General features: G+C 56.8%; 1 protein-coding gene across 1 annotated transcript in view; it reads left to right on the forward strand.

The window, feature by feature from the left end:
- The window catches only part of NSUN2 (NOP2/Sun RNA methyltransferase 2), a 28,419-nt gene extending 22,618 nt beyond the window's left edge, over positions 1-5,801 (forward strand). The window contains exons 16-19 of the mRNA XM_030332827.1: positions 250-330; positions 593-731; positions 1,830-1,869; positions 5,032-5,801. Of these exons, the coding sequence (XP_030188687.1) occupies positions 250-330; positions 593-731; positions 1,830-1,869; positions 5,032-5,323 (552 nt within the window). The 3' untranslated portion in view covers positions 5,324-5,801. The remainder of the gene's footprint in view (positions 1-249; positions 331-592; positions 732-1,829; positions 1,870-5,031) is intronic.
- The last annotated feature ends 6,895 nt before the right edge of the window (positions 5,802-12,696 follow it).

A 12,696-nucleotide genomic window follows, 5' to 3' on the forward strand; every position in this document is an offset into this window, starting at 1 on the left:
GTTTTCAGAGCTTTCCTGGTTTTAATGTCTGTTGTGGTGATTGTTAGTCGATCTAAGCCACCTAAAACCAACGCCATTTGAGAGCGTCAGGCTAGGAGAACCTCTGCTCCGATCCCACGACTTCCACAGCTTTGCCGTCTCTTCTCTGTCAGCACGTCCTCGCGGCTCTGCCTTGTGGTGGAAGGGAGTATTTTAATCGACTGTTTGCCTTTTGGTCATACGTGTTTCGTCTTGTGTCTTCACCGACAGGTTATAAACACTGGGATAAAAGTCTGGTGTCGGAATAACAGTGGCGAAGAGTTTGATTGTGCTTTTCGGTTAGCGCAGGAGGTAATTTGGGAAAGAGACTTGGGGTAGCAGCAGCCGTGAGCTGACCTGCTGTGCTCTGCGGCAGACGGCTGTTGCTGAGCTAGTCCGATGGGTCCGGGCGAATAGAGCCCTGCCGGCTCCTTTGACTCCCCTGGGCGCGTTCGCTTACACATTCTCCAGGGGCTGTGGTGAGGGGAGGGTTGGGCGTGGCATGTGGAAAGGCCCTGGGGACAGTGGGTGATTGTTACCGTTCATAATGGTGGCGTCTCTTTATTCCCCGCAGGGAATATACACGTTGTATCCATTTATTAATTCAAGAATTATCACTGTGTCAATGGAAGATGTTAAAATTCTGTTAACCCAGGAAAACCCATTTTTTAGAAAACTTAGCAGTGAGACCTACAGCCAAGCCAAGGACTTGGGTAAGCAGTTTAACTTGCATAGAAGCATAATTTGCTCTTATAAAGACAGTGAGGATGTCGGTGTTCAGGCTGCTTAGATCTTCTTCCGTCTTACGTTTAATACAGCGTGGCTTTCTTTTTACTGTCATTTTCCAGAGGGCTTCGTGGAAATGGGATTGGTGTCTTAGCACGCTGAGGGTCAGAGGCATCCGTTACATTGCCCTGCTTCCCCAGGCCTTCGTGGGGGGAGGGGGGGTGCTCTGTGGGTGCTGGGGCCTGGCCGTCCTGTGCGGAGGCACAGGGCACTCACCAGCACAGGCCGTCAGGTTCGTTTGGCATTGAATCAGCCAGCTTGAAGCAGGCTGCTTCCCTAGCCCGCCAAAAAAGGTTGTTGGTCATGTTGTTTGGGTATTTCATAAACTTTCCACTTCCAAGTTATTCTGGTGACGTTTTCACCTAAGAATAAAAATAATCCCACCAGAGGTGCTAAGTTTTCTTTTCATTCTTGTTGTTTATTACGTGTTCACTGTTTCTGGCTCAATTTGCACACACACACTGCACCCACGAAGTTACTGTGGTTCTGTGGTTCTGTGTTTTCTGTTCGGAACGGAAGGGCGTAAAACGTGCTGGGTGGACGCGGTGTCCCGTGGTCTCGGGTAGGAGCCGCACCTGAAGTAGACGCGATCGCAGGGACGAGGGCACCGTCTTGTTTTCTTCTTCGTCTTCATCCTGCAGGGGGGTGGTGGCAGTCTCGTTGTTGACGGTTTTCACGTGTGTGTCATGCTGTTTCTGGAAGTTGGAGCAGTTGCGTGTTTCGTCTCAAATTTTGAGGATTCACCCGTAGTTTTCCCCATCCCCCTGCTGCTGAGAGTGACGGAGGGGCTTCCCAGAAATGCCTGAGGGTCCCACCCGTCCTCCGCCAGGCTGCGTGGACCCCCCACTCGGTGCCGGGCTTGCCAGAGGCTCTGTGTGTCCGGGTACAAAGAGTCCCCATCTCCACACGGAGGTCCTCGAGGCCAGGAGTGCAGGCTGTGTGTTGCTGGCCGTCCACAGTGCCGGACACGCAGACGGCGTCCGTTGACCGGCAGCCTGGCCCACGCTTGTCTGTCTCTTTTCCAGCCAAGGGGAGCATCGTCCTGAAGTACGAGCCGGACCCCACGTAAGTGCGGGCGCTCCTGCCAGCGGAGGGTGGGGGGGTCTGTGGGTGGCCGTGGGGCCTGTCGGGAACGTGCTCCTGAAGACGGCCTTGTGGGAACTTGAGGACAAGCGTTCCGGTACGTCATCTTCTCCTAGAACGTTCAGCTTCTACCTAGAGAATTAAACGTATAGAACTTTCTCCCTGTGCCTGGGAAATCTAGCTCTGATTTCTGTCTCCCACAGAAGGAGCATACAGGTTGAACAGTCAGGAGACGTGGAGTCCTGTCTCTACCGAGGGGTCGGCCAGTGTCCGTGGGCTTCTTGTCACGCGTCAGGCAGCGTTGTTCGAAGGCAGGGTGTGGGGTTTCGCTGAAGCAGACAGCTCACTCACTGACCGCTGTTCCTTGGTGGCCCTCGCGTGCCCGCGGACACTAGGTCCCATGGGCAGCACTTGCTGGAAGTGGGGCGAGGAGCCCAGGGGGCGTGGCCAGTGCACCCCGCTAGGTAGAGGGGAGTGAGGATTTGCACCCAGGGCCGCTTTCTCAAGTAAAACCCCTCTTCCAGGAGGAGGAAGAACACGGGGCTGGAGAGGGGTTTGCAGGAGAGCTTAGGTGGGGCCACGGGCCGCGTTCGGGGAGGTGTGTTTGGCCTGACTCTGGGTGGTGACGAGGAAGCTGAGAAGCACCCGTCCGGGGGATGGAACGGGCCGGAAGGCAGCCTGGGTGGAGCTTGCGGAGGTGGGGCAGGCCCCAGCACCCTGCACGGTCTCCACGGCCTCCGGCTGCTGTGAAGACGGTGGCCCAAGCTGTGCGGCATCGGGCAGCAGGGGAGTGGGAGGCGGGAGACGGGGACCAAGGGTTGGTGCGTCTGGGGCTGGTGCAGATAAGGTGGATTGTGGGGGCGAAGGCACGGGAGCTCATGGGTCGGCTTCTGGCTTTTGACTGGGCAGGTGTCGTCTGATGAAGGGGGAAGTGAGGGCAGAGCTCACCTGCTGGGTCGGAACGTGCTGGAGACGCTGGCAGGCCGCCGCTCACACGCTTTGGGAAGCGAGGGGACTCGGAGTCCCAGGTGTGGACCTTCGGGGCCCGAGCGTGTTGATGCCGCGTCCGCCACAAGCACGGTGCCGGAGCTCCGGAGGGCGGTGTAGACGGGAACCAGGGTTCGCCGGCTCTTGGGCCAGCATCCGAGGTCCGCATCTGTGAAACGGGCACAAAAGGGAGGGGAACAAAGCAGGACAGAGGAGACCCAGGCACACGCCGAGCCGCGGAGCGCCTGTGTCGACCTGACTTGCCAGGTGCCTTCTGTGTACGACGGAGACGGGCTTTCCTGGCGCAGCCGGGCCAGGAGGTGGTTTAGGTGGGAGACGCCTCGCCCGCTCCCAGACCCCCGGAAGGTCCACGGAAAGGAAAAAGGAAGGGCCAGTGGTGTCGGGAACAGGGGGCGGTTTCGCAGAACTGCTCAGACAAGGACCCGGATGTGGTCTTTAGCAATAGTGATGCCAGGTGCTTCTCCCGTGCTGACCTGTTATATGAGCGGAAAGACAGCTGCAGGGATTACTGGGGAGAAAGCGCAGAAAAAGCAAGTGGGAGTTTCGGAATTCCGGTCGATTCCTCTCATCCTTCTTACCAACGTGCTGTCCACGTTTCCCCCCCCCCCCCCCCCCCCCGCCACCCCCTGGAGAGACAGACACGGGTGTCCTTCCCTCTCTTGGTAGTGGCTTGTTTCTCGTGTTGGTTCAGCCCCTTTTTCTGTTTGTTTGTTTTTATTTATTTTTCATTGTTAATTTTTGAGAGAGCACTTGCAGGGGAGGGGCAGAGAGGGAGGGAGACACAGAATCCGAAGCAGGCTCCAGGCTCTGAGCTGTCAGCGCAGAGCCTGACGTGGGGCTCGAACCTATGAGCAGTGAGACCATGACCTGAGCTGAAGTCAGATGCTTAACTGGCTGAGCCACCCAGGCGCCCCTAAAATTTTTTTGTTTTAATGTTTATTTAGTCTTTGAGAGAGAAAGAGAGAGCACAAGCAGGGGAGGGGCAGAGAGAGAGGGAGACACAGAATCCGAAGCAGGCTCCAGGCTCTTGAGCTGTCAGCACAGGGCCTGACGTGGCTTGAATTCACGAGAGCTGTGAGATCATGACCTGAGCTGAAGTCGGATGCTTAATCGACTAAGCCACCCAGGCGCCCAATATTTATTTTTGAGAGAGAGAGAGAGAGTGAGCGAGCAGGGGAGGGGCAGAGAGGGAGGGAGACACAGAATCCGAAACAGGCTCCAGGCTCTGAGCTGTCAGCCCAGAACCCGACGCGGGGTTTGAACTCACGGACCGCGAGATCATGACCTGAGCCCAAGTTGGACGCTCAACGGATCGAGCCACCCAGGAGCCTCCCTGTTTGCTTTTTTAACCTAGAGTGTGTTCCTCTCTCCGCCCACGTCACTGATGCCTGGCATCGCACGGCGGTGGGACGTGGGGTTAATGGAGCGGGGCTTTAGGAGCCCCAAAACCAGACCAGAGTCTCGTTTGAAAGGCAGTGATGATTGCGTAGTGCTCGTCAGGGACACGGGGGCGGGACAGTCACTGCCACGTCAGCCGAGGAAAGGCCAGCGGGTGGGCAGGGGTCTGAGGCGGATCCCCGGACTGCGGGAGGCGGTGACCCAGCGGGCTGGGAAAAGTGAGCAAGGTGCGTGGGGGCCCCCGCGCTGCTCCGCGGGGTGGGGGGGGCCAAGGAGACTCGGGGTCACCTGGACCGAGGTAGGGGAAGCACTGAGGGTGGCGAGGAAGGGCTGTGTGGCTCCAGGCCCGGCTCTGCAACCTGCAAGGAGCCTCGTCTCCGACGATGGGCGGGGAGGCCCCGGGCAGCCGCGCCTGTCGGTGGTGTGAGGTGCGACCCGTGTTCGCATTTGAGCAGCTGGAAGAATCTAGATTCTGGCATCGGAAGTGTGTGTGAACTCTGGATTTGGGGCTTATTCCACTGGGAGCTTGTAGAAAGAAAAACCGGCCAACGCGAGGATGTCGAGGATATTTAGGACGTGAGGAAGTTGCTGATAGGCCTTTGAGAAAACCTTCCGTAGGATCACAGACTAAAATGCGCCCCCGGGGTTTGGGCATGTTGTTTCTGGAGAGGTTGCGTGTTCCCCTCTCTAGATGAAGGGAGGACGCTTAACGCTCACGCACAGCCATCTTGTTCGTAGGAAACCGGACACCCTCCAGTGTCCCATCGTGTTATGTGGATGGCGGGGAAAGGCCTCCATTCGGACTTTCGTGCCCAAGAACGAACGGCTTCATTATCTCAGGATGATGGGGCTGGAGGTGCTGGCGGAGAAGAAGAAGGAAGGGGCCGTCCTGGCGCCTGAGAGCGAGGGCGGCTCGGGGCCCCCGGAGGCCGAGGAGGCGGGGGCCGAACACGGCGTGGAGCCGGCCGCCAGCGCCAGCGTGGACGCGGCCCCGGGCCCCAACCCGGCCGAGGGCGCCCTGCCCCGGTGAGGGGGCCTCCACCTTGGTGCCCAGAGCCAAACCCGGAGCTTCTGACCCACAAAGTGCATATTTTTGAAAACTGGTGGAAATGATAGAACAGTCTGTAAATGACCTCAGTGCTGCTTTCACGATACTTTTTTAGCCCGTTTACGGTTTCTTTGGCAAAGCTGGTCCGTGGTGCGTGTTTCAGGCAGTCGTAGACTCTCACCGTTAAGGTCTTAAACTTCCATCGAGAAACAAAACTGCCCTTGAAGGAATTTTCAGGTCCCTTTTGTTACGCCTCTGTTGGGCTTAATTATTGTTTTAATTATTATTTATAGAAAGAATCTAACTCCTGAATCGTCGGAAGACCGTTTTGTAAACCTTAATAGCTGTGAAGTTGCACGTTAACAGTGTGACGTTCACATGCGGTGGGCTAATATCTGAAGCCTCAGATGACTCGTGTGCCTTCGTAATAAAAGTCAAATAAACTTTTCTCAGAGGAAGAGCTGTCTCGTGGGCTGTGGTACTAACTCTGAGAGTTTTGTGTGCTTTTATTGAATGGGGGATGTTGCGGGTTTAGTCTTTAAATGGGGTTGGGATCCTTGGAACGTTTAAATAAATTGTTGATGACGATGTGTATGTGCGAATGACCCGTTTCGGTCTTCAGGAGGCGGAAGGACTAAACTTCCTTTTGGGCAAATGGAAATGGTAGAATTCACGCATTCTTAGCTGGTCAAAGGACTTTTAGCGTGAAGGTGTCACAAAGCGTTCCTGTGGGTCCAGTCGGTCGGGTCACAGGAGGTGTGGGCTTGGCTGGGGGCTCACCTGGGCCCCTGGGGCACCGTGGTTCCCAGCCTGCAGGTGATACACTTCAGGCAGGCGCTGCAGGGGGCCCTTTCTCTCAGTTGCTTCCTGAGTTCCTGCCACGTGCCGGGCAAGGTCCTGGGGCTGGTGGCGAGGGTTTTCCAGAAGTGTGATGGTTGTGAGAAAGGAGAGTGCGGTGTGGAGAACCGTCAGGCCCCTGCCCCCTCGCTGGCCCAGTTGTTACCATCTTAGTATATCAGAGCGCCCGCTGATTCCCCTCCCCCACCCACCTCTTTGAATCACAACTCCAAGATGAGGACCTTTTTTCTCTGTGGCAAATGACCCCGCGTCCTCCTGCGGCACCTGGTAGGTGGTTGCAGCATAAATGTTAGCGTTGACGTTGACGTCAGATGACCCTCAGTCCTGGGCCCCCATCCCGCCTGTCGGCCCGGTCCAGCTGTCCCGCCTTTCGAGTCCCTTCCGATGCGGAGCGGCTGTCTGTCCTCCCTGATCGTGACATCTTCGGGGGTCACAGGTCAGTTGCCTTGTGGACTGCTTCGGTTTTGGTCTGTGTCCTGTGTTCAGCAAGAATACCGCAGAGGAGCTCTGCTCGCTCACTGGGACGTGGGACGAGGCCCTCGTGGACTTGTCCGCCTCCTGGTAGGTTGCCCGTGGTTTCCCGTGGTTCGCGTGGCGTGTGCTGGCCTCGTGTCCCCACGAGAAGGTCCCGCACTCTGCCGGGAGACGCCGCAGGACTGCGTGCACCTGTTCCGTACCAGGCTTCCCACTGCAGCGTCTTCGGGCGGTCTGTCCCCCACCGCTCTGCCACGTTACTGGTTTGTCCTCAGTGTTCCTTGTTCCTCCTCCTCCTCCTCCGGTCACTTCACGTTCATTTATGTATATCCCTGATGTTGTTGCCCACCTTGTCCCTGAAATGGCTGCTGGGAGCCGCTTCCACTTGGTCCCCCTGGCCTTGCACACGCACCCGTCATGCTGCTCTCTCATACGGTGAGATGCCAGGTCCTGGAGTCACCCCTGGGGAGCCCCCGCTTTCACGGAGCACGGTGGTTGGAAACCAAGATCTGGAGGTAGGTGTGTCCGTAGCTACTGAGACGTCATTTCTTTTTTATTTAAAAAAAAATTTTTTTTTTTAATGTCTACTTGTTTTTGAGAGAGAGACAGAGAGCGAGGGGGAGAGGAGCAGAGAGAGGGGAAGACGGAATCCGAAGCAGCCTCCAGGTTCTGAGCCGTCAGCACCGAGCCTGATGTGGGGCTTGAACTCACAGACTGTGACCTGAGCCGGAGTCAGATGCTCAACTGACGGAGAGCCTCCCAGGCGCCCCACGAGGGGTCGTTTCTCACGAACCACACAGAACTAGGAATTAAATGTGTCTGTGGACACACGCCCTGCACGCATACAAACGCACACACGTCACACCAGTACAGCAGATGTCAGCCCCACCCCCCGGGCTTCTACTGTCTGAGTGCCTCGCTCCCAGTGGAGTAGCCCGGGGACCCAGGGCCCCACAGCCCAGAGACACAAGGCCAGCTTCCTGCGGTGTCTCTCTGGTGCCCCCTACAGACCCAGTGCAGCGCGGGGCCAGCTGGCAAAGAGCATTTCAAGGGCGCAGACCTTTGGATGGAGGGCAGTGACTGGCGTAGAGCCCGGAGACCCAAAGTGATTACTAATTCGTGGCTCATTTAATCCAACAACCTAACAGAGGTGGAGGGGTGTGACTAACCTTACTTACAGGTAAGAAAACTGAAGCAGTAATGTCACAGGAGAAGTGACAAAAGACAGGAGTGCAGTTTTTAAAGAAGTCTTGACCAGCAGAAGTAGAGCCAGTTGGGTCTGTACGTGGGGGCCTCTGCCTTGAATTACATCCCTTTTAACGGGCCGTCTGCAGTGCAGCAGCCACGCTGTCGTGACTTTCAGGATTTTAGCCTCTTTTCGAAATTGCCAGAAATGAAGGAATCTGCAGAGGGACAGGTGTCGTATTTATATATGTATGGTTTTGTTTTGTTTTTTAATTAAGGCTATTTAAAATCTGTAAGTTTTTTTTGGTCGCATGTAAACTTCACTTTCATCAAAGCACAGAATAATTAGGGTCTGTCTGGGTTGAGATGTGAATCGAATCCACACGTATAATTTTGCTGCTTCCCAAACCTGAGGACAACTACACGAACGGAATTAAACGCAGGGGAGGGGAGTGCGGCACGGTGTGGTTCGGGAAGCTGGCAAGCAGATGGGCAGGCGGTTCCGCAGAAGCAAGGGCAGAGCCCCAGAGAGGCGGTCCTGCATCCCACAGAGTTCTAAGTGTCAGACCCGGCCGGGTTTGCGAGCGGCCGGTTCCGGGGGTCCCTCCTCCGCACTGCTGGCCAGGGGGCGAGCGGCTGTCTGCACGCCCCTCTTCCCTCGACTCCCAGCATGCTTCGGGCAGCCAGAACCTCGCTTTCCCAGCTGACATCATTGGAAGACGCCGTTCTGGAACCTGTCCAGCTCCAGAGAAAAGACCTAAAGATAGTGGCCTCCCTGCCGCATCTCTCAAGGTACAGCCTGTCACGTCCCCGCAGAGAGGACGGGTTGTTCCAACTCAGTGCTGCTCATCCCGGATGGCACGGAGCCCCCCTCTTCATCAGGGGCAGACGGCCGGGATCGGGGACACCCGGCAGCAGCTGCTGGCACCGAATATGGGGATCAGAGCAAACAGGGAAAAGCAGCTAGGAAGAGGCACAGACGTGCAGGGAGCAGGAACGTTTTTAAAAATCCCTGTTACTTAGGGGCGCCTGGGTGGCTCAGTCGGTTAAGCGTCCGACTTCAGCTCAGGTTACGATCTCGTGGTTCATGAGTTCAAGCCCTGCATCAGGCTCTGTGCTGACAGCTCGGAGCCTGGAGCCTGCAGCCTGCAGCTTGCTCTGGATTCTGTGTCTCCCTCTCTCTCTGCCCCTCCCCTGCTCATTCTCTCTCTCTCTCTCTCTCTCTCTCTTTCTCTCTCTCTAAAATAAATAAACATTAAAAACATTTTTTTTTAATTTAAAATCCCCGTTACTGAAAAATAAGCTGGACGGAGCCTGATGAGACCCTTTAAAAAAAAAAGGTGTTGCTGACATGAACAATTACACTGAAGGTTTTTCCTGCAATTTTAATCGACAGCGTGGCAGCACGGCTTCTCCCGAAGAAGGCATTGCAGGTGGCAGATGGGGCTGAAGAAGGGCTCCCGTCCCTGGACCGCCAGGTTGCACAGGCCTGGGACGCCTCTGGATGGACCCACGGGCCAGGGGATCGCTTTCCTTGCAGGTGGGCTGGAGGGCAGATTTTTCACTGAAGACCTTCTGTGCCCTTTGAACTTTGGAATCCCTATTGAGACGAATAAAAGAAATTTCCTAAAAAAGGACGGCAAATGTGCAACATGCGACCCCAGTGCCATTTGCTGCGACATCGTTTATGGTAGCAGAAAACCAGGAAGACCCTGGCCACGCAGGTAAAGAGGCAGTCAGAGAAGAGGTGAAGCTTAGGGAGGTATTCCTCCACGCTGGGCCCTGCTCTGGGCGCTTGGAGCGCACTGTGGGCACACCCCCATTCTAGAACCCCAGTGCATGTGGTGAGGAGCACAGCAGCTGAGAGGGGGCCAGGGTGAGGCTGGGGTGGAGGTGGGTTGTGGCTACAGACAAGGGCTGAGAAGGGCCTCGCTGGGCAGATGAGGTTTGATCCAAGGCTTTGCAGGGCGTGTCCTGGGGGCGTGGGCACCTCACAAGGAGGTCATGCCGTCCATGGCGACCCCTGTATCCAACCTGCTCCCCCACGCTTGGGCCTGCGCACTAACAGCTCAGGTGTCCCTCGACCCAGGTCCCGGAACTGTCCTTGGGCTCTCCTACCCCTTGCCCTGAATCTCTCCTGGGATCAGTCTCCCCTGCACATCCCTGTTTCCTGGGAGCCCGGCTGGAGGACAAGATTATCCCAACACGCCTGGCCTGGGGACCACTCCATGCCTGGGCCGGGCTTGCAAACGTCTGGGCCCTTCCTTGAGCTGTCAACACTGCCCGGGACACCTGCGGGCACCTGCCGCTTACCCCCTCGCTCTGGTGGACCCGGGGGGGGGGGGGCGCGGCGTGTGGTTTTCTGCTGGAACAATACCACAACCAGCGGATACAAACAACACCCCCTTGTTCTGGGAATCAGCAGTCCTGAAGTCTGGCCGTGGCAGGACTGTTACTTCTAGAGGCTCTAGGGGGAGCCCACTTCTTGCCTTTCCCGGGTTCTGGAGGTCACCTGCCCTTCTCCACCCATGGCCCTTTCCTGTGTCACTCCTGCTTACGACCCTGTCATCACATCTCCTCTGTGACACTCCCGCCCCCTCTCATAAAACCACACTTTGATCACACTGGATCCACCCGGATAATCCGGGATAATCTATCTTCACCGGATCACACCTGAAAAGTTGCTTTCGCCATGAAAATTCTCAGGGTAACGGATTTGAGGGGTTAGGACGGCCCCGTAGTATGGGTGTGCCCCCATCCCCCGCCCCGTCCCAGCGCTGACCACAGGCTGTAAGCCGTGTCCTTACACGCTTCCTCATCGCTTAGGATGCGTCTCTTGGGCCAGCTGACACATGGCTGGCCTGGGCCTTCAGGTGGTTAACCCCACACCTGTGTGAGGCAGGGGCTCTCCTGGATGAGTCTCGGGGGGCCGGGGGTCTCCCATCCTTGCTCCCCTTTATTTGCGTGGTTCAGCCACAGCGCCTTAAATACACGGAAGGTCTTCCTTACCCTCCTTGCTCACCCAGACGCCCTCATGGTGTCCTGGCCACATAGTTTCCTGTCTGTGTCTCCTCTCTCACCATTTTTTTTTTTTTTTGCCTTTAGTGACAATTTACAGGAAATCTATGGCTTTTCCCCTTACTGAAATGGGGAAAAAAAAATAAAAAGAACCCACACGAATAGAACATTAGGAAACTCAGGTGGGCAGTGGGGGCCCGTCCCGCAGGAACCTACGGCTTCCAGGCCCACGCAGCCTCGCTCCCCGCCAGGGCCCGGGTTCCGACGGCCCCTCTGGACCAGTGCCAGGCACCCCCAGCAAGGGCGGGAAGCTTTTCCCCGTGCACCTCCTGCTTCTGTCCAGCACTTAGAGTCACGGGGAAGGAAAGGAAGCTTTCGAGAGAAAGAAAATACAGTTCTCCACACGAGAGAGCAAGGAATTGCAGGGGGACTCTGGACGGCTATTTCCGCACGGGCCCTGCTTCCGTGGCTGCTTCGTGTCCAGTGTGTGGTCGGGAAAGGCCAGCCTTCCGCGTCAGGCTTGCAGTCGAGAGGCGGTGGCCTCCCGTGGGCCGGTGTCCCCAGCAGACACCACTGGGTCACGAGGCCTTTGTGCCAAGTGCACCCCTGCCCCCCCCCCCCCCCCCCCCCCCCCCCGCCGAGGGGCATGGCCCCTGAGACCCTGAGACCAGGGCATGGCCCCTGAGACCGCTGGCTCCAGGGGAACCTGTCAGAACCTGCCTCTAACTTGGGAGGCGCTGTTGTTCCCTCCTTATCTCAGTGAGAGAACGCGATCCGACCACGGTCTCAGTGTCTCATTTAAGCCCCGGCTGGATCAGCTTTGGGAAGACAAGTCATTAACATCGCCTAGAACCACCCACACGTTCACACATGCCGTTCAGAAACTGCCAGCCACAGGGGAGGGGGTTTCTGAGCCTCTCTCTTCCCCTAGTCTCTATTCCTGACCTCCCTCTAATTATAAAATGTTCTGTCTCTCTCATTAACCCTTCGCCAGGCCTCACAGCCCCGACCGTGCACGAGGCAGGCAGGGGACGCCGGATGACGGCCATCAGGATAATGAACATGAGGCTATTCAGTGTGGGGGCGCATCCGTGTGGGTTCATCCTGGGACAAGTGAGAGTTTTCTGCTGGCGGAGAGAAGGTGACCAGGAGAATGCGAGGGAAAGGAGGGGACTTTCTCTCTGGGCTTCGGGCAGTGCCGCCTTTGGGGGTCCCAATGCGTTGAGGCCCGAGCGGTGGGTGGGCTTGCAGGGAGCTCAAGGGGCTTTCGGGCAAATTTGCTTCTCAGAGCGCAGCAGCGTTTCCCAGCAGGTGTTGGTGATGAATTTATAGAGTCGGCCGTTTTTCTTCCTGGAGGAGATTTACCTTTTTATAGCAAAATGAATCTCCCGTTTCTCTTTCTCCCGATGCTGTAATGTCCCCACGTTGTCGTCTGTTCACAGCCAGGTGGGTGGTGAGCAGCGGAGGCGACCGGCCGGGACTGTGGGGAGGCATCCGCAGGACCGCATGGCGGAACGGGTGCCATAGGCTGGTGACTCAGTGAACACCTCCCTACGGGTCTGCATGACTCAGAGCACTTTGATTTGGTGGAGGAAAAGCCAGTTAAAGGAAAGGCACCCTGAGACAGCTGGTGATTCACTCCCCCGAAGGAGTCGATGTGGGGCTCTCTAGTGAGATGAGCTGACCTCGAATCGCCTTCGGCGGATGCTTAGAGCGAGCGGAACAACATTGGTCTTTCCTCCCCCTTTCTCCCCAGAGTCTCCATTCCAGGAGCTGCGGGCCCACGTGTCCTTCCTATGGCAGGGCCGTCCGTGGGTGAA

The sequence above is a fragment of the Lynx canadensis genome, chromosome A1 (assembly GCF_007474595.2).
Source record: "Lynx canadensis isolate LIC74 chromosome A1, mLynCan4.pri.v2, whole genome shotgun sequence".
Classification (NCBI taxonomy): Eukaryota; Metazoa; Chordata; class Mammalia; order Carnivora; family Felidae; genus Lynx; species Lynx canadensis.